Source organism: Suillus subalutaceus (genome assembly GCF_016647625.1).
Source record: "Suillus subalutaceus strain FC151 chromosome Unknown DFJ58scaffold_544, whole genome shotgun sequence".
In the NCBI taxonomy this organism is placed as follows: domain Eukaryota; kingdom Fungi; phylum Basidiomycota; class Agaricomycetes; order Boletales; family Suillaceae; genus Suillus; species Suillus subalutaceus.
In genome coordinates, this window is record NW_024540793.1 from 1 (window position 1) to 18411 (window position 18411).

General features: G+C 47.2%; 7 protein-coding genes across 7 annotated transcripts; 3 read left to right on the forward strand and 4 right to left on the reverse strand.

Moving 5' to 3' along the window:
- Positions 1-4536: 4536 nt before the first annotated feature.
- Positions 4537-5409, forward strand: DFJ58DRAFT_672829 (uncharacterized protein; the record flags this gene model as incomplete). Its single annotated transcript, XM_041383037.1, has 1 exon — positions 4537-5409. The coding sequence occupies one exon, from the start codon at positions 4537-4539 to the stop codon at positions 5407-5409; it is 873 nt and encodes a 290-aa protein (XP_041234844.1).
- Positions 5410-6411: 1002 nt separating this feature from the next.
- Positions 6412-7916, forward strand: DFJ58DRAFT_883304 (heterotrimeric G protein alpha subunit; the record flags this gene model as incomplete). The annotated part of the gene is made up of 8 exons (XM_041394588.1): positions 6412-6535; positions 6677-6861; positions 6912-7072; positions 7125-7247; positions 7297-7432; positions 7483-7602; positions 7652-7770; positions 7817-7916. The coding sequence occupies 8 exons, from the start codon at positions 6412-6414 to the stop codon at positions 7914-7916; spliced, it is 1068 nt and encodes a 355-aa protein (XP_041234845.1).
- Positions 7917-8701: 785 nt separating this feature from the next.
- DFJ58DRAFT_883305 (uncharacterized protein) lies at positions 8702-8883 on the reverse strand (the record flags this gene model as incomplete). Its single annotated transcript, XM_041394589.1, has 1 exon — positions 8702-8883. A coding segment is annotated over one exon (182 nt), but the record flags the coding sequence as incomplete, so codon positions are not given.
- A 52-nt stretch (positions 8884-8935) lies between these two features.
- On the forward strand, positions 8936-9912 carry DFJ58DRAFT_883309 (uncharacterized protein; the record flags this gene model as incomplete). Its single annotated transcript, XM_041394590.1, has 1 exon — positions 8936-9912. Exon 1 carries the CDS (start codon positions 9100-9102, stop codon positions 9910-9912), a length of 813 nt encoding a protein of 270 aa, XP_041234847.1. The 5' UTR covers positions 8936-9099.
- A 144-nt stretch (positions 9913-10056) lies between these two features.
- On the reverse strand, positions 10057-12060 carry DFJ58DRAFT_738720 (P-loop containing nucleoside triphosphate hydrolase protein; the record flags this gene model as incomplete). Its single annotated transcript, XM_041387003.1, has 11 exons — positions 10057-10124; positions 10177-10220; positions 10293-10414; positions 10466-10510; positions 10559-10693; positions 10743-10954; positions 11012-11170; positions 11198-11285; positions 11336-11392; positions 11443-11947; positions 11999-12060. The coding sequence occupies 11 exons, from the start codon at positions 12058-12060 to the stop codon at positions 10057-10059; spliced, it is 1497 nt and encodes a 498-aa protein (XP_041234848.1).
- A 23-nt stretch (positions 12061-12083) lies between these two features.
- Positions 12084-12598, reverse strand: DFJ58DRAFT_738721 (SMCs flexible hinge; the record flags this gene model as incomplete). Its single annotated transcript, XM_041387004.1, has 2 exons — positions 12084-12329; positions 12383-12598. The coding sequence occupies 2 exons, from the start codon at positions 12596-12598 to the stop codon at positions 12084-12086; spliced, it is 462 nt and encodes a 153-aa protein (XP_041234849.1).
- Positions 12599-13752: 1154 nt separating this feature from the next.
- On the reverse strand, positions 13753-14644 carry DFJ58DRAFT_849706 (uncharacterized protein; the record flags this gene model as incomplete). Its single annotated transcript, XM_041393727.1, has 3 exons — positions 13753-14129; positions 14159-14360; positions 14501-14644. The coding sequence occupies 3 exons, from the start codon at positions 14642-14644 to the stop codon at positions 13753-13755; spliced, it is 723 nt and encodes a 240-aa protein (XP_041234850.1).
- Between the last annotated feature and the right edge of the window lie 3767 nt (positions 14645-18411).

The window sequence follows — 18411 nt, forward strand, 5'->3', positions numbered from 1 at the left end:
TTTTCAAATGGGCGAGTGCTAATCGATGATTCACGAAGACTAGAATCAAGTCTTTCCCTGTGGCAGGATATTTGGGCCATTTGTCTGCCCCTTCATCTGACACCCATCAAAGTAACCTGGTAAGTGCGCATCGAAGTTGCTGAGAATTTTGAAGCTTTCACACACTAGATCCTTCATTCCAGTGTGGTTCCATTCAGTCATTTTTCGCCGCATGAGGTATGCACTCTCGATGTCTTACTCTGGCATGCTCAGGCGGTTGATCATCCTTCCCTGCCTTCAGATTCATGGTAGATTGCTGCCTGCCGTCATCTACCTGCCTACCTTCATCATCACCGTCTTGTATCTGCGCCATCGCCTGCTTCAACATAATCAAGCCGACCCACTACGCATTGATGCATTGCAAGCACTGGTCTACATCTTTCAAGGCCAGCATCGAGTCTAGCAAGGTTTGCGGACATCTTGAGGAGGAGAGCTGTCCTGTACCATTACTCGGACATCTTATAGTGCTTGTAACTACATCTGAGATTCACCAGTAGTGCTACTGCTATATGATCCGCTGGTTGCCATGGCCAATGATTCGCAGCGCAAGCAGTGGTCGGTGAGCTGGGTGGTCGAGGATCATAGAAGCGAACGAGTCACATGAGAATCTGTGTGAAATGAGATGGGAAATGAATATTGCGACTGGCAAATGCAATCGTCTTGATATCGCAGGCGGCAACGGACCCTGACAAAAATCACACAGATCTGGAGGTTTTTGCCACATCCATCGTCGACATAATCTTGCCATTTTCTGCAGCGCATGCTTAGTTGGGACCATCAGAACGTCGAATGATGACCAAAAGGGTGAATGAATATGAGACTCTGATGCTTAGGGGGTTGGGAGGTAGTTTGGATATGACGAACTAGTTTGTTTGGCTTGGTGCCGTGAGGGGAAAGATATGACGAACGAGTTGTTTGGCTTGGTGCCATGGTGGGGAAGATATGACGAGCAAGTTTGTTGGGCTCAATGAGGCGGGCGGGGGGAAGACATGACCAAATGAGTTTGTGGGGTCAAGTGAGGCAGGGGGGAAGATATAACGAAGGAGTTCGTGGGCTCAATGAGGCGGGGGGGGAAGATATCACAAGGAGTTCCGTGGGTTCAACGAGGCGGGGGGGAAGATATCACGAAGGAGTTCGGGGGCTCAACGAGGCGGGGGGGAAGATATCACGAAGGAGTTCGGGGGTTCAATGAGGCGGGGGGGGGGGGAAGATATCACGAAGGAGTTCGTGGGCTCAACGAGGTGGAAGGGGAAGATATGAAGAACAAGTTTTGTTTTGCTTGGTGCTGTGGTATGGTAAGGGTAGGGAAGATATTGACCGACAAGTTTGTGGGCTCGATGAGGGAGGGGGGGGGGGGGAAGATATGATGAACGAGTTGTGGGGCTTCCCCGCCTGAGTACGGAGAAGCAGGGACGCTTTCCTCATATGGGACGGAGGAGTCCCCTGCCTGAGAACGGAGAAGCAGGGACGCTTTCTGATATGGGACGGAGGAGTCCCTGCGTGAGAACAGGGACGGAGGGACGCTTTCCTGATATGGGACGGAGGAGTCCCTGCCTGGAACGGAGAAGCAGGGACGCCTTCCTGATATGGTACGGAGGAGTCCCTGCCTGAGAACGGAGAAGCAGGGACGCTTCCTGATATGGGGGCGTGGGAACAGGGACGGCAACAGGCTTGGCAGGGCAGCAGGGACGGGGACGGAGGCGACTGCAGGGGTGCGGTCTCGGGAAACATATAGATAGGGTCTCGTTTTGTCTTAGGGTTCATTTTGCTTCATTTTTGCTTTTTTCTTGCATTTGTGTTGCTTTATTCTGGCTGTGTTGTCCTGTAGCGATCTTGCTTATCATACACGTATCTTAGCGCTTGTCTGCGGTGATACGTCGGGCGAGGACAGGACCTCGTTTCGACTTGACTGCATTTTGCTTGATTTTTGTGATTTTTGTGTGATTTTATTGCTGCAGTGGTCTTGTGTATGGTATGGGATGGTCTTGGTATTGTGGTCTTGCCTTGACTTTGCTTGATTTCGCCTTGTCTTGCGTATCGTATCGTAGTCTTGCCTTGACTTTGCTTCATTTTGCGTATTGTATTGTAGTCTTGTGTATGGTATGGCATGGTCTTGGTATCGTGGTCTTGCGTGTGGTGCGAGATCGTTTTGCTATTGTAGTCTTGCCTTGACTGCTTGATTTTCTCTTGTCTTGCGTGTTGTATTGTATTGCTTGTCTTGTAGTGGCTCTAACCGAGACACCGAGAGAATACATTTTTGGACGAGACAACGAGAATGCTAACACACCGAGCTGTCCCAGCTTCACCACCCCCCGACAGGTCACGTGATACATCATGTGACCTTGGGAACTTATGTATGAACTTTGTGAGATGCCTACCACAAACTTAAAAGTGCAAGAATCTACTATATGGACCAAGACTCGTCATCTGACCAATGGATATGCTCGCCATCAAAATGCAAGAGAGTGCTACCTACTGATGACCCAAAGAAGACTTGTCAAACGTGTCAGGATGCAGACAGACTTCGCAGTGCTGCTCAAAGGTACAGGAAGCAAGAACACGAACAAGATGCTCCCTGTGCTGCTCCATCTCCTACTGCCCACAATATAGACGGAGACACAACTCAAGCAGCAGACCCAGAGTCTTATGATGAATCTACCCTAGTCAGTATTCAGGACAGATTCAAGGGAAAGGGCACTTACATGCTATCACAGTACGAGAATGCCCAGTGTCTATTTGCAGCCTTAAGGACCTTGTTTAAAGGCTCGAATGATGTCCAATTTCATGAAAACTATGTCATACCTGAGGATCCAGTAACAAGTGAAAAGGAGAGGGTCCAAATGGCCGCACTAGAGGTCTGGAGGACAACTGGATATCATTTCAGGTAAGTCAAATAAGGTGCATGGTTCAACACTTACCATGACATTTACAGGGTACAGCACAACTACCCTCTCAAGACAGGACACAAGACAATTCTATGGTGTTGTCAAGATGAGGACAAGAAACAGAAATCCTGGCCAAGTCAGAAGGAAGGTGTCAAACACCGTGACACAATTGGAATGAAGTGCTTCCCTTGTCGGAGTGCTCTTACCATATCTTGCTGCCAGAAAATGGGTAATCAGATTAATGAGCGCACATTATCCATTAGGATGAAGCATCATGATGCACACATGCCTTACTATGACGTGGCTATGCCATTGGATGTGACCCAGATTATCTGCGACCAGCTCGAGTGGAGTAGCCCAAGCTCATTAGCCCCAAAGATCCAGGCACTTTATCCACATATCACAGCATCACAGGTACATTTCGCATGGACAAGGATGAGTGAAATATTCTGGAAAAAAGATTCAGATCAACTTACCTCAGCAAAGATGTTGTTGGATGAATTTGGTTGAGATATTGATGTCTTTGATGTAGAATTGGCAGACGGCATGGAGCAGCTATGAGATAGCCCGGTGGCTGGAAGGGAAGGTGGTTGAGATTGGCCTTGATGTGACATGTGAGTAATGGTGTTTTGGTTAGCTGTATCGACTGACTCACATGACTCATCAGACAACACAAATGCTAAACACCTAAAACTATATAGCGTGCTGGGTGAATTTGATAATGCTGGCTTTCCATTATTACACTGCTTGCTTTTGACTGCAACTGCAATCGAAATCGGGAAATGGACAACAGCACTGCAACGATGGACAACTTGCCTTCGAGACAAGTATGGCATCATTGCACAATTTGTTCATGTCAATAAAGACATGGCTGAAACCAGCATGTCCAAATCTGTCTGGCCGACGGCAAAGATCCAGCTTTGCTGGTGGCACCTGCGAAAAGCCATTCAAGAACAGTTAGCAAAATCAAAACTATCGGCGACTCCATACAAGCCTGCTTGTGCGAACCACGAGTTTCCCTTCATTGACATCTTATTTGCACCCGCAGGTACCTCAGACGCTGGAGAATTTGAGGGTGGTGTCCTTCTCAAACCTGATGAAATCCACCCTGAGGACATGACCATGCCATCACTGTCAATTCACATTCCACACCCATCTCAGTTCTGTTCCAGCAGAGATTTGGAGCCTAATGATGTTGATTCAGTGGATGACAGAATTAGTACCAATAGAAATGTGCTAATGATCAAAATCAAGATACCAAAGAAAGGTCTTGAAGAACAATCAGTGGATATTCATTCCAGAGTATTTTGTCCCGCTCACCTTCGCAAACCAGTAATTGTGCTGATCGAGCACCATTTTTATGCCCATCCACTAATACCAGGCTACTCACATCCAAGCACTGTCGGCATCCATCAATGGGCAGTCAAACAGATGTATACGTTTTGCAAAGAAAACGATCTTTGTGAGGTTTGGGCTTACCTGTGGGAAAATTGGTATTGATGCGGCCGGTGGGAGCTTTGGGCACAAGCAGTTGCACCAATGGAGGTGCTGAGAATAAAGACAACTATGGTAATGGAAAGCCAGTGAGTCAATCATTAAATAAGTACACAACATGCACCCACGTTCAAATTGTAGCTGGTGTCGAATCAAGGTTGACTATTTGTATCATTCTTCAAAGCCTCGTATCGATCTTCTGGCATGGATTTTAGTCACCAAGCTTGCACCGTCATACTCCAAAAAATTAGATCACTCACTCCATGACACTGGCCATTTTCAGAAATTGTCATCATGGCGCAAATCATTCAAAAGTGAATGGCAACGAGCGCGTGAAACACCAATAACAATGCCAATGAATGCAAAATACCGCCCTGATGTTGGAAAGTGGGTGTGCACCTGCCTGCACTTTGTCAAGAGCTGGTTCCTTGTCTGCAAACATCTAGTGCAAGATGTGCATGCAGTTAGCCCAGTTTTTTTCTTGGAAGTTCAACGGAACCGAACACTACCTTTCTGGTCACACCCATCACTTGTTTCATTGCATGACAGCCTTCCTCCTAATTCCACTGTACTGGAGCAGATGTTGCAATACTCAATGAGAGCAGAGGAGGACACCCATGAGAACACAACTGGGGTAGAGGGAAATATATTTGATAGGGAAGACGAAGAAGCGGAAGATGAGTTTGTGGATACAGCGGCCGGATGGATGGATACACGCACCTTTCAAGAACGCTTCGAGGCACACATCAAAAACCTCCGTGATTTTTGCGACGGCCTCCAGCATCAAATCCAGTTCAACAATCACAGGATGCTCCATGTCATCGAGCGTGAGGGTGCATCATTCATCCGCCTAATGGAGAATTGCCTTGGTCGAGAGAGACGGGAGAATTCGTCACGGCAGAGGAGTCTGACAACATGGGAAAAGGAAATATCGAATGCGATGTTTTACCGCACCTGTCTGCGATCAACTGCTAGTGATGAAAGTACATAATCATGATTGTATTACTACATAGAACATCAAGAGAACATATGATTATTCATGTTATTTCTTCTATAATTATATACTATCAAAAAGATAAGCGTCAATGTCGAAAAGATAAGCGGGAGTGTTTGTTACACGCACGTCGTTCATAAGTCACGTGAGGTCATGTGACCTGTCGGGGGGCGGTTGACCTAGGTAACTTATTTCCTGCTTTATAGTCCATTAAGACCTCACAGGTACTGCATTTTTCATGACCTCCAGCACACATCTTACTCTCAAGTGTTAGTTAGAGTCCAATATATCAAGCTTCGCTCTGGTCATTTCGGTGAATACTCTCCACCTTTGAGAGAGGAGCCGAGCCACCCAGAATGCTCCCAGGACCCAGGACAGACAAACCTCGTGATTAGTGAAATGCTACAAGTCACTGTCAATAGTATGTCTGTGGGCATCTGTACAGGGATTGACAGAAAGGTCTGCTACTGTAGTGAGCTAGGTAGTAGGGACCAAGCTATACGGCTGGGATGCTGTACAGCTCTGTACAGAACATTATAGTTTACTGATGTGGGTTCGCCATGCTAGTTAACATTCACATCCTACTGAGCTGGAGGCCTGTGCAACTTCCATGCAACTTCTGGACGCTTACATGTCCACGACAGCTTCAGTATTGTCTCGTCGCAATATTATGAAAGACTTCCAAAGAACGCTTGCCATAGATGCTGCATCGTGTGCTCTTCGTAAGTGGTGACGTTTGTCGCGCAGTTGAGAATGACTCTTATCAACACGCGCACGTACTTATTTGAGCTATGATTCATTGATTCCTGACTCATTAACTTCAAGTGCTGCTCAATTTAATTTTCCGGTGCGCTGAGCCTATAAATTACGCCACTACCTATGACATATGTTTACATAAATTAGTCCAAGTAATTAGGACCATTAATTGAACCTTCCGTCCTACATGAGTCTCTCACTCGGGCTCATTCCAGACACCGGTGCAACACTATAGCCTCATCCATGGGCAATTGCGTCTCCGCACGGCACCATGAAAGAGAAGGAAAGGTTCGGTCTGATGCTATCGACCGTCAGATAGAAGAGGACTCTACAAAGTTTAGGAAGGAGTGTAAGATACTTCTTCTCGGTGCGTATCTTCATTTACACCTCACGCTATGTCTATTTCATTTTCATTTTATGATTGAGACAAATATTTCTGGGATTGCGGTCTATTTCCTTCAACTGCCCTTGCCTTCTCTTTCTTCTTACTGCTCATATTCAACCTCAGGGTCTGGCGGATCTGGAAAGTCGACAATAGTCAAGCAGATGAAAATAATTCATCAGAATGGCTTCACTAATAACGAACTCATGACGTTCCGTTCGACAATATATCGGAATACTCTCGACTCCGTGCAAGCCATTGTCTTACAGATGCGTAACATGAATGTGGTGTGTGTAACGCCTGCGAATCAGGTACGTTCTCTCTCGCTTTTTCTCCTACCTCAATTTATCACTTTCCATAGACATTTGCCGAACGCATCATTGAATACAGGGTTGAGAGTACTCCCAATTTTGTTTTCTCCACAGATATTGCACAAGCCATTCATAGCTTATGGCAAGATCCTATCATTCCCAAGGTGATGGACGGTTCGAGCCAGTTCTATCTAATGGACTCAGCTACATAGTGAGTAATTATATTCACTCGGATTCCAAATACTCACGGTGTTCATTCGCAGCTATTTTACGGAAGTGCTCCGTATAGGTACTCCCGACTATACCCCAACAGAAAATGATGTACTGCGAGCTCGAGCAAAGACAATCGGCATCACTGAAACGCGGTTTAACATGGGACAGCTCTCGTGAGTACACCACCATGTCAAAGTTATGTTTTTGATCATGGCCTGGTAGCATCCATATGTTCGACGTTGGCGGCCACCGCTCAGAACGGAAAAAGTGGATACATTGTTTCGAATCTGTAACAAGCATCATTTTCTGCACGGCATTATCGGAATACAACCAAGTACTGTTGGAAGAGAAGAACCAGGTAGGTCCTGTGCATACGCGATTATTGGCTGTCATTAATTTTGTCAATAGAATCGCATGCAAGATTCGCTTAACCTATTTGAGTCGATAATCAACTCCCGTTGGTTCCTGAGAACTTCTGTCATATTATTATTGAACAAGATTGATGTTTTCAAGAACAAGGTACCAAAGGTGTGTATCCATTGTTGCAAACGCGTGGAGATCCATTGACGCTTTGCAGGTTCCAGTCCAAAACTATTTCTCGGATTATGCAGGCGGCCCAGACATCAACAAAGCGGCGAAATATATTCTATGGAAGTTCATGCAGGCCAACCGGGCGCACCTGAGAGTCTATCCCTAGTAAGTGTGATTTATTACGCCTCGCTTACCACTCACTGTGTCTTAGCTTGACACAAGCTACTGATACGACGAACATCAGATTCGTCTTCGCTGCAGTCAAGGAGACGATCCTACATAATGCTCTCAAAGACTCAGGTATTCTGTGACGTCTTCCTTTCCTGATTTCTTGATATCTATGTGTATTTGTTTCAGGGTGCGGTTTGCACATGTATCTAGAACGCCTGGTTATTATCATCTAGCATATTATCATATCTAGCATACTATTAATTATTCATTGCCACCCTGGCTGTCCCTGAGATTAATTTGCACATGAGCATGTGCCTCTGTTTCGTCCCGCTCAGCATTTGCTTGATATGGTCGGATTTTGGCTGACTATAGTGGTTGCACATAGTGATGCATTGGGCCGAGCCCTCGTAGGCCAGATGCTTTGATGAATTCGCGATCGAGGATGAAAGTCAATTCAAAAACCAACCATGATGTATCCCAACCTCCAAAGCAAATAGTGGTTTGAGGTCTCATGGATCAGGCGTTCTGGCAAAACAAAGGTTGAGGCGGTAACTCACAAGCTACAGGAAATATGATCAGTGACAGGGAACATCAGTCAGAACGAACATACCCTATCATTAGGTTAGGTGCGCGGAAGTGACTTCCGCATGAAGGTCTGATTTATAGTGAAAAGCGGGCAAACTCTTTGGTGAGGTTACCCTGAGATAGTATTAGACCGATCGGGAGAGGTGAACGCAATCTCCAAAACCCATGCATCGTGTGTTGATTGCGCCAAGTTGCATATACTGTTGATTTGCTATTAGTATCGATACAGTTTTCAGTGGTTTAACTAAATGGCGGGTTGATAAGAGGGGATGTACGTTGGTTGTATGTACGGCCATGAAATCATTACTTAAATAAATGAGACTACAGCGCCCTTCAATTCAAAAGTCCTTTCATTCTGCCACGCACTGTCAGCCCGTCAAGTTCGAGTGAGCCAATACCTGATCTCTTCCAAAAACGCCATGCCTCCACAAGAGCCTTCGCTTCAAAAGGGGGTACCTGTGGATCGCTTGTTCCAACCGTTACGTGCAAAGAATTTCGGACTTCCGACAGTTTCGACCCAAACTCACTCCCTTCCTGACCTCAGGCTGCAGAAGAGAGATTGTCTGGTGAACCGTCAAGGTTAAAGTCGTCCACGGTGATTGTCATAACTCGTTTATTCTAGACCAAATGACCGAGAGTGAAGGTGAACGAGGGAGGAAGTGCCATTCTATGAAGCTGTGAGCATCGCTCCCAAAGTTCAATGACATTGGGGAGGGATTTGCTGTGCACCACAGTGGTATGGGGGCGCAAGGTAACACGACGTTCAGCAACGAGAGCAATCCAGCACGCTTTTCCATTTTTTTCAATGAGATTGACTATGGGGAGGAGTCCGAAGTAGCGCGGCACGGGTTGCTCATCTTTCTTTTTCTTCTCTTCTTGAGGCTTTTTTATCTGACCTTTGCGGAATTCTTCACGACCCTTCGGCTGTTTAACCCGCTTGGCGATGAAGACTTCGAATTTGAGGGCGATGAGCAGTCTGACTCAGGCGACGAAAGTCCGTCGAAGCCAGCTGAGCCACTCATCATACCAAAGGGACTTCGCATCGGAGATCCCACGAACAGATGGGCCAGGGATTCACTATTTGATTCCACACGTGGAGAGATTGGTTTAGCAAGGAGTATTTTCAAGATACGAGGTTCACCAAATGAGACCAGTTGGCCAGTGAGTGTCGTTGGGCTTCTTACTGGGATCTTTTCTGACTCCAACAAGTCCTTCTGGAGTTTACCGGACGCAAACAAGTTGTCCTTTATAAATGTGGAGCCTGTTGACCTTCCCTCTGTCCTACCCAATTTTCCTTCATCCGCGCCGCGGCATGAGGTCGACACTAAGACACACATGCCCCTAGGGACAATGTCACCAACTCCTGTTGATCTTATCCACCGATTCCTTGAATACGAACCATCCCAGCGTCTCCGCCCTTCCATGGCATTGACTCACCCCTGGTTCACCTCCGAACCACCGTTACCTCTGCTAGATGACTTCCCTGCTCCAAGCATTCATGGTGAGGCTTCAATAAGCTTTAGCTGGGGCACAAATTCTCTGGGAGAATGACTTTCAGATATTCATCTCAGTGCAATTTGAAGAGAGAAGTAAAACGAGTGATACGACGACATCATGTGTTACACAATGCATATAATTTACAAAGCGTGGTAGAAAGCAAGAACCCGACCATTACAGAATGCACATGCATGTATCTCAGGCTGCTGCTGTCGGCACAGCCTTGATGGTTTGACCAGCGAGAGCATGGTTATCGATGGACACACCTGTGTGAGAACAAATGAGAAACACGTCCCACAAGTTAATTATGTCACCAACTCTGTGTTGCGTTTGCAGTCTTGTAAATACCGATGAGACGGTGACTGAGCTCAAATATGTCATTCATGCAAATTTATGTTAGCCAAGGTAGTTCTCGGAAGAGAAGGAATTGTCACCTCAAAGAAATAATAAGGAACTGCGCGTTCTTGGTTCGGTCCTTGATATAATTTGCCACAATCGAGACATTCCTGAAGTCTAGGGCTGCATCTATCTCATCCATGAAATAAAGTGGCGTAGGCTAGGACAGGTTCAGGTTACTGGAACAGCTCACGGAGTTGGTGAGATTTACCTTAAACACATGCAGAGCGAACACGAGAGCAAGTGAGCTAAGGGTCTGCAGAGTGATTAATATGTGTTCCCTGATCCCCAAAGCAGAATATACCTTCTCGCCCCCAGAGAGATTTGAAATATTCTTCCAACTCTTCTCCGGAGGCATGACGCTGAAAATGATGCCCTCTGAGAAGGGATCCATACTGTCGACAAGCTCAAGCTCTGCGTTGCCCCCAAGAGTGATCATCTGACGGAAAATATAGAATTCTGATTAATCAAAGAACGTCAGCACGGACCTGGTACATTTCCTCGAGTTTCAATGAAATCGAGCTGAAACCTGCCATGAATTCATCCAAGCGTTGTTTCCGGAGACCATCGTAAAGTTGCTTCTGCGCGTCGTGTGCTGCAGTCGTCTCCTCTAAGTCTTTGGCGCGGTTCATGAATTCCTCCTCTCGCTTCTTGTACTCTTTGAGAACGTTGAGGTTTGGATTAGTATTCTTAAGTTTCTCTAAGGCGGACGGTTCAGTTAGTAGCAATCACGTGTAACTAAAGTGGCAGAACATACCATCAAGATACTCAGAATCTGCAAGCATATCCCTCTTCTTGAAGCGTGCAAGTTCATCGGCACTGTATATGTATAGCTCAGTCGATGGCGTTCGTTGACGAGCCTTTTTCGGAGGTGCAGAATCTGCATGTTCCTGCTTCACCGCCCCTTCACCACTGCCTGAAGCTCCAGTGACTTAGTCAGCACCTTCCTCTTCATCGTCGTCGTCATCATCACTGCGAGTGGCTGTAAGCACACGAAATTTGAAATATTCGATAGACAATGACTCACTCGACTTCATGAAGCTTAAGTTGGTCGTGTTCCGTCCGCCAGTGGGTCAAGTACACGCTCATTTTCAGCAGATTCTTTCTTCTTGTCGGCAAGCTTCTGGGTGATCTCAAGCTGCAAAACCCGTGAGCACCGAAAGATCAATTGCATAGCAAATAACCAACCTCTTTCTTCCTGAACTCGTCGATTTCCTCGCGTTTTTCCTGGAGTTGCTGCTTGAGTTGATCGAGATCGTCTTTCGAGCTCTCCTGAGCAGCCTGCGCGGCCTCCACCTTCTCCTTGAGGTCTTCCAAATACTGTGCGACCTCCGCCAGCTGATCCTTCAGCTCCTCAAGCTCTTTCTCGACTTTCTCCAGCGCCGCACGGTTGGTCTCAACCCCAGACGTATATTTTACGATATTCTTCTCTGCGGTAGCCTTCATAACCTCGGCCTTGGTGACTTCTTCGTTAGCTAGCTGATGCAGCAAGCGAATACCATCAACGGTGGACTTCTGCTTCAGCAACTTGTAGCCACCGATTTTAAGAATCTTCTTTTCAAGATCTTTAATCGCGGCCTCAATGGCGCCAGTCTTGGTCTGCAGTTCTTCAAGCTCCTCTGTTGATGATGCAATCTCGGCATCTAGAGTGTTGATCCGAGCAAGATCCTTAGCGTTGGGCTTGCTTTGTGACCTAGAAACCACTCAGTAGCGATCCTGCGCACGACAGACGGATTGCACATACTTGAGATCCTGCACACGCCTCTCAGCATCAGTCAGCCGTTTCTTCCCATTGTTGACACCCATGGTGAGCTTTTCGATGTCGAGCTCTATTTCCGGGCCTGCCTGAGTGAGCCTTTCGGCTTCTGCTTCAACATCCGGGACACCCTCGGATCAGTGGGAAGCTTCTCCAGCACCATGAACGACGCGCGCCTGATGTTCTGCCTGCGTAGGAACTTGAAGCATGCTTGGCCCTGGACGACAGTATCGACAACCATGTTGTCAAGGGAGCCACAGGCGATAGAGACTGCGACGTCGTATTTGTCTGGGATCGTGCCTAGGCTACCGAGTCGGCCCTGTGAGATAATGTGTGAGTGATTGAAAGGGTGCACAGAGGATGAGGCCATACATGGAACCCATTAATCCGACCAGTCTGTTTGAGCTTCGTTAAGCTATCCAGGACTCTGTTCTGCGATGTGCTGGCCACTTGGGATGCTCTAGCCTCCTCTGATTTTTGCCGCAGGGAACTTGCCTTGGATCGAAGCTCCTGGACGCCAGCCTGAGCAGCCTGAACGGAAAGAAAAAGAACGTCAAAGTTGATCACACCCTGCATGCCCGCAGACATCCGTGGAATTTTTCTTCACATCTCCTCAACTTCTTCTGCACCTCCGCCTCATCGTCCTCAAGGAATTCAACTCATTCAGCTCAACATTTCATCAGCGTCATCTTTCCCACTATACAAAATGGAACAGCACCTTGCCCTCTTGCTCTACCTGCAACTCAACCAACTGTCCCTCTGCTTGCGTGACGGCATCTTTGAGCCCTGTGGCTTTCTTGCAAGTGCGTCCCGTTCAGAGCTGGCTACGTCAATCGCAGCCTGTTTGACATTAATCTTGGCAGTCCACTACTGTAGCTCTTTCTGCTTCGCCTCGATCTGTTCGTGAAAGACTTGCGTTTTATCTACCAATCCATGTTAAGAATAGTGTCGAGTGCGGTGAGACCATGGACCCACCCTTCAAGCTATCTTGGATCCCTTCGAGTACCTTCTCTTCCTTCTCCAGTTCGCCTCGTGTTCCGGCGAAAATGCGAATGGAGGCCAGGGCAATGTCAGTATCGGGGAAGTGCCCATTTTTGGGAGTAAGCGCAGTAGGGGTGGATGGTTCGCATCGGGAACGTAAGTGGAGATGATTACTAATGCGCTGTGGTTGAAGTGGAGGAGTGGTGATGGAGAGGGTGGAAGTTGATGATTTAAGTGATGACTTGAGTAGTTTGCACGACATGGTTGAGGTCGAGGGGATGAAGAAGGAGGGGGAGAGGGGGAACGGCAGGGAAACGGAACAGCCGGGGGTGATTTGAAAGCGCCCTGTGAATTTTTCACTGGGGGATTGGCATGAATAGTGGTCTGCTCGTCCGGGGAATCACACAAGCGGTCATCGGGGTCGTCAGCAGCATGAATATGGAATGCCGCCAACTTGCGACCCTCTGAAAAAGTGGGAGATTGAAACTTTCGTCTGGGCATGGAGCCTAATGATACCAAAGTTCCTTGGCTGCGTTCGTTTGAGAAAGTTGGCGTTGTTGAGCGGGCGAGACATCAGATGTCATCTAAAGTGACGTCAGTGACATAGAAAACGATGAACAGTTGATAAATACTTTTCAGAGTGTGATGTTGAGCGTACAAACCCTCGAAGGGAGGTAGAAGGAGATGGGTGCACGAATGAGACCAGTTGAAACCACAGAATCTGTTTATTTTCATGACTTTGGAGTGATCCTGTACATAAGTCATTCCCTCCGAGATTTGATCGGGATTTCGCATCTAAAAATGGTAATATTCTTGACTCCACCGATCGCAGCATTGCAGCGAATGTGTTTGACTCTCGCTGCCTCTAGATCCTTGCGAACGCTGGCAAGATCATTATTAATGCTCTGGTTCTCTTTGAGAATCCTCTCTATCTCACCGTGCATGCTGCCGTTCTCATCCAGAATCCTCTCATTCTTGCCCCGAATCTCTGCAATGTCGTTCTGCATCGAGGCCGGCATCTCCTTGAGCTGTCTATCCATCGTCACCTGAGGGAGATTGGCCATAGACGCAGGATTTGCTGTTGATGCGGCATTTCGTTTCCTAGCTTTCTTGGCCGCGGACAAACTTGTCAGCGTGTCTATATGCTATTCGAATGTTAAAAAATACATTTGCGATGTGGGACTGCTGATACGCTTGACTGAGTGGTTGTAGCAGTATCAGTGGCTAACGTTGTATTGGGTTCCACAGCTGTCTGATTTGCCTGGGCCTTCCGGGCTAATTGGGCCCAGATACGAATATTCGTCTCGGCATTAGGAGCGAATAGCGTTGCGAAACCAGCGGAGCGGCAGACGCTGAGTGAATCTGACGGCTAAACGTCTATAAGAGAAGTGGATCAATGAGTTGGCCTCTATAGTAAATGCCAGATGCGGTTGACTCTGACCCGGCAAGTACTTCGCCTGCATAGCGAGTGGGTCCAATGGAGGCTCGAGAGTCGAGGCCATACTACACCTTGCTAACATGTTTGCTGATGTGATTTTGTAAAATTCCCACGGCCATTGCCACCGTATGGCCTGAGCCTGGCAGGCGGGCTTCAAGTGTATTTTGATGGTCTGTCCAGATGGCTGTGACTGCGACAGCATCGTTTGACGACATGGTGAATCAAGATGACAAAGGGTGTGGTATCTGCATCAGTGATGATGCGGCCTGTTGAGGCCTCGTTGCCTCAAGGCCCTTTGTACTCCGCGATTGCTTCGCGGTGTTATGTCTTAAAAACACAGGTATGTAAACTTTACTCAAGTTCTTCAGCGACTCAACACAGCTTGGAGAGACAAATATTATGGGTTTGAACACAATTATTGGCTGCGAGTACTTAGCTGCGACAATAAATTTCGATTCGGCAATACTGCAATCAAGGCAGTGAAGAAGCACAGCCACCCAGCTGCCTTACCAGTGATGACGACGATCTGCCCTGCTAGCAGGACATAGGGAAATATAGCCTACTACTATCAAATAGACCTTCACACGGATATCACATTCGCGCACCTAACCTGATTATAGCTCCGTGATTAGCTAAAGTGACAATGCCTCCAACGATGCATGAGCAGCTGAAGATACTTGAGCATGCCACTCCGACATATCTGCGACTCGTCAGACTGCGGTCATAGAAATCGCTTCTAGTATCAGTAGACTTCGCATCAGATAATATCGAGTCAAAGTCCTTGTACTGCACACGTATACATGCAAGATGCACAGACCGGTCATTGTCTGCCAATTAAGCAAGGCCAGCGAGAAACAGCATCAGGAGTCAAGCGAGTCTGCAGGTATGAATCATCGAGAAGTACCAGTGATATCCGGCATAACTAGACTGCATGTAAGTAAATTGCGCAAGTGCGACTTCAAAAATACTCACCTCAAGGTGGTAAAATGTCAAACTGATCAATTGATGCATCACAGGCGTGATAAATTTGTTTCTCTTCAGCAAACTTTCAGAATATTAAGATTCCATGGTTAGGTCGAGCTGGCTTTGAACGACATTGATAATCATTAAGCCGTCACCCGCATGCCAGTGCACCGATAATCGTGGCCGATCACCTGCCTTCACTTGTTCTCATCAATACCTAGTCTGTGATGTTAGTCAACCCTTGCTTGAATAATCTGCAAACTCACGTGGGATGACTACTGGCATTCAACGAGCTCTAAAGCGCAGCTAGTACACGATTTCCCGACACGTTCATCTCATTATCGCTCAGCGCTTCTGCCTGGTACCAAATCAGAATTACTGAAATGGGATAATACTCGCTGCGTCATATTAAAGAAGCTGGGGAGCCATGCTATTAGACTGCGTTGGATTCGGCAGTCCATTACAGTAAGGGGGGAAAATACGGTAAGCATACAATATCCTCACTTCACGAGCGCATTACCCTGCATGGTGGCCGCCTCATGTGTCAATGAGAGTTACCCGACGTTGATGTTGCACATACCTATTGACCATAGTTTGTTTGTGTGCCAGCTCTTTAGCTTTGCTGTCTCCGTTAACAACAGCAATAATTTCTCGTGCTAAACGCTCCTCCACCGTCCTCCCACCTCTTGATTTTGCTGGTGACTAGTACAGCACGAACAATTGCCCTTATATGCTGTTTTTCTGGAAGCACAGCAGGTCTCACGTCGTTCTTTCCTGAGCGCTTCTGTGATATCCACCTGACAGCGGGAGAAGCAGTGATGAGAGCATGGCGAAGGATAGGTAGCGGCGGCACGCAGGTAAGAGCGTGAATATAAAGGAGGGGACGGGGACGATGCGCTCTACCCTTGCACGCTTTTCTTAGTTAAGCAGGAAAGATCCGAGGAAATAAGAAGGGGATCGGATGCTGGCGGAATGAGCATTTGTGAAGCGTCTAGAGTTGAATTCTGAATTGGGGGCGTGGGGGGAGGTAATATATCTGATAGCGATGAAGTCTTCAAGTCGAGGCCTGATAAAGGCCCTATTAGAGAGTCAAGTAACACTGTATCCTAGATAAGTGTTCGTTCATCGGCAGTAGAACTATTAGCACGGCGAGCAAGGACTGGGAGCGAGCGTCTCCGCGCGACAACGGATGGAAGTATGCGTTGAGCACATGGTAGAAACAAGTGCCTCGACACGTTAAACGTTGCTAGGCGCATTGTCACTGACGATCACGAAGAGAACCGACAACAAAGAACGTAACACAAATCTGACCGACGCAAACAAACAGGACACTAGGAAAATGGTGCGCCACCGCTGCAGTATTTGCCGCGACGTCGATCAAGCTCAATGAAAGAATTTATTGCATCATCGAACTTTCCTAATCGGAACTGGGACACGGCGTGAAGGTGCGAATGTGGGTTCGTTGTTGGTCCTTCAGAAGGTAGATGGCGTTATGTCCGTCACTCGATGAATAATTGAAAACAAACTTTGTTTGGTAAAAGAACTTTGTCTAAAGTATCAAGCAATGATAATGCGTCGGAATAGTGGATACTGATATGATGTGGGTGGGAAGGGAAGAGTTTGGACGGATTGCGTTGTCGGTGACGATAGGACTTGCACAACTTGAGAGGGGATGAGGGATGGGGCAGCTGGAGCACTCCCAGATGGAAATGAAGCACCTTCGTTCTCCAGTGTACCAGGAGGAAGTATTGAGAAGATATATGAATTGACAAAGGCTAGAAAAGACGATGACTGGGGCAGATTGAAATGTGGACCAACTTCAAACAATAAACAAGACGCGACAAGCGTGTTATTTACGTTTGTTGATTCTACATTCGTTTCAACACAAACCTCCTCATACCCGGCCCTTCGATAAACCCTAGCTAATGGGCCATTCCAACTTGCGAATCAGGGATACTTTCAAATGTTTTCAGTTTTGTCTCGCGAGAGATTGGCGAGTGTGTGATAAATGCTATCGGTATATCTGAAGTACGTTCTGTTTTCTCTGATTTTAAACGAATCAATTGAATTGATCACTGATACAGTCAGGTCCATCCAAACGGAGACAGGGACGTGATGCGAAGTCTAAAGAGCGGGACAAACAACGAAAGGGCTATGATGGGGGAGTCATTTAACTCCTATTCACGGAAGCATCTCGTCGCCTTTGCCCGTATATGACACCAGTGCTGAGTGGATCCAGTTCGTTATTGGTGCGTCTCAGTGTCTTCCGTTTATTGAAGATTTACGTATATGAGTCTGCAGTGTGCGCCATTCCCAGAATACAGATCTAGTCAACAAATCGCAGCATCATCGCCTACCATTGTTTTCAGATGATGCCCCATTTCGAACAGATCGCTGGATCGTACTCCAAAGCTCTACTTAGTTGGGTCTTACAGTTGGCATCACTGCGTTTCGAGTAGATCACAGGGATGCTCTTCAAAGTTTCACTCTCCAGGTTCGTACCCTGTACTTATTGAATGCTCGTTGTTAATGTTGTCCCATTCCTTTCGGTAGTGCCCGAAATCGGCGTCGCAACGTCATCACCTCCCGGAACTTCAGATGATTGAAATGTAGGAAGTCCTGGCAGGTGGCAGCACTGCGTTCCGAACAGATCGCAGGATCGTTCTTCAATGCTTCACTCTCCAGGTTCGCACCTCAGAGACGCGGTCGAACATTGTTAATACTCTCCAGACACATCAATATTCCTATCAGCAGTTCCTGACACCGGGCCCACGGCGTCATCACCTGTTTTTAGTTGTATCATGTCAAATATGAGGAATTCCTTGCAGGTGGCGGCGCTGCGTTTCGAACAGAACGTAGAGTTGTTCTTCAAAGCTCCACTCTCCAGGTTCGTACCTTGGCTTGGTTGCTAGTTGTTCTCCAAAGCTTCACACTTTAGGTCTTCATTTTCGGAATTGTCATGGTCTAACAACGGAGTGCTTCGCTTGGGTCTTTTTCGAGCGCGCCATGAGCAGGTGAG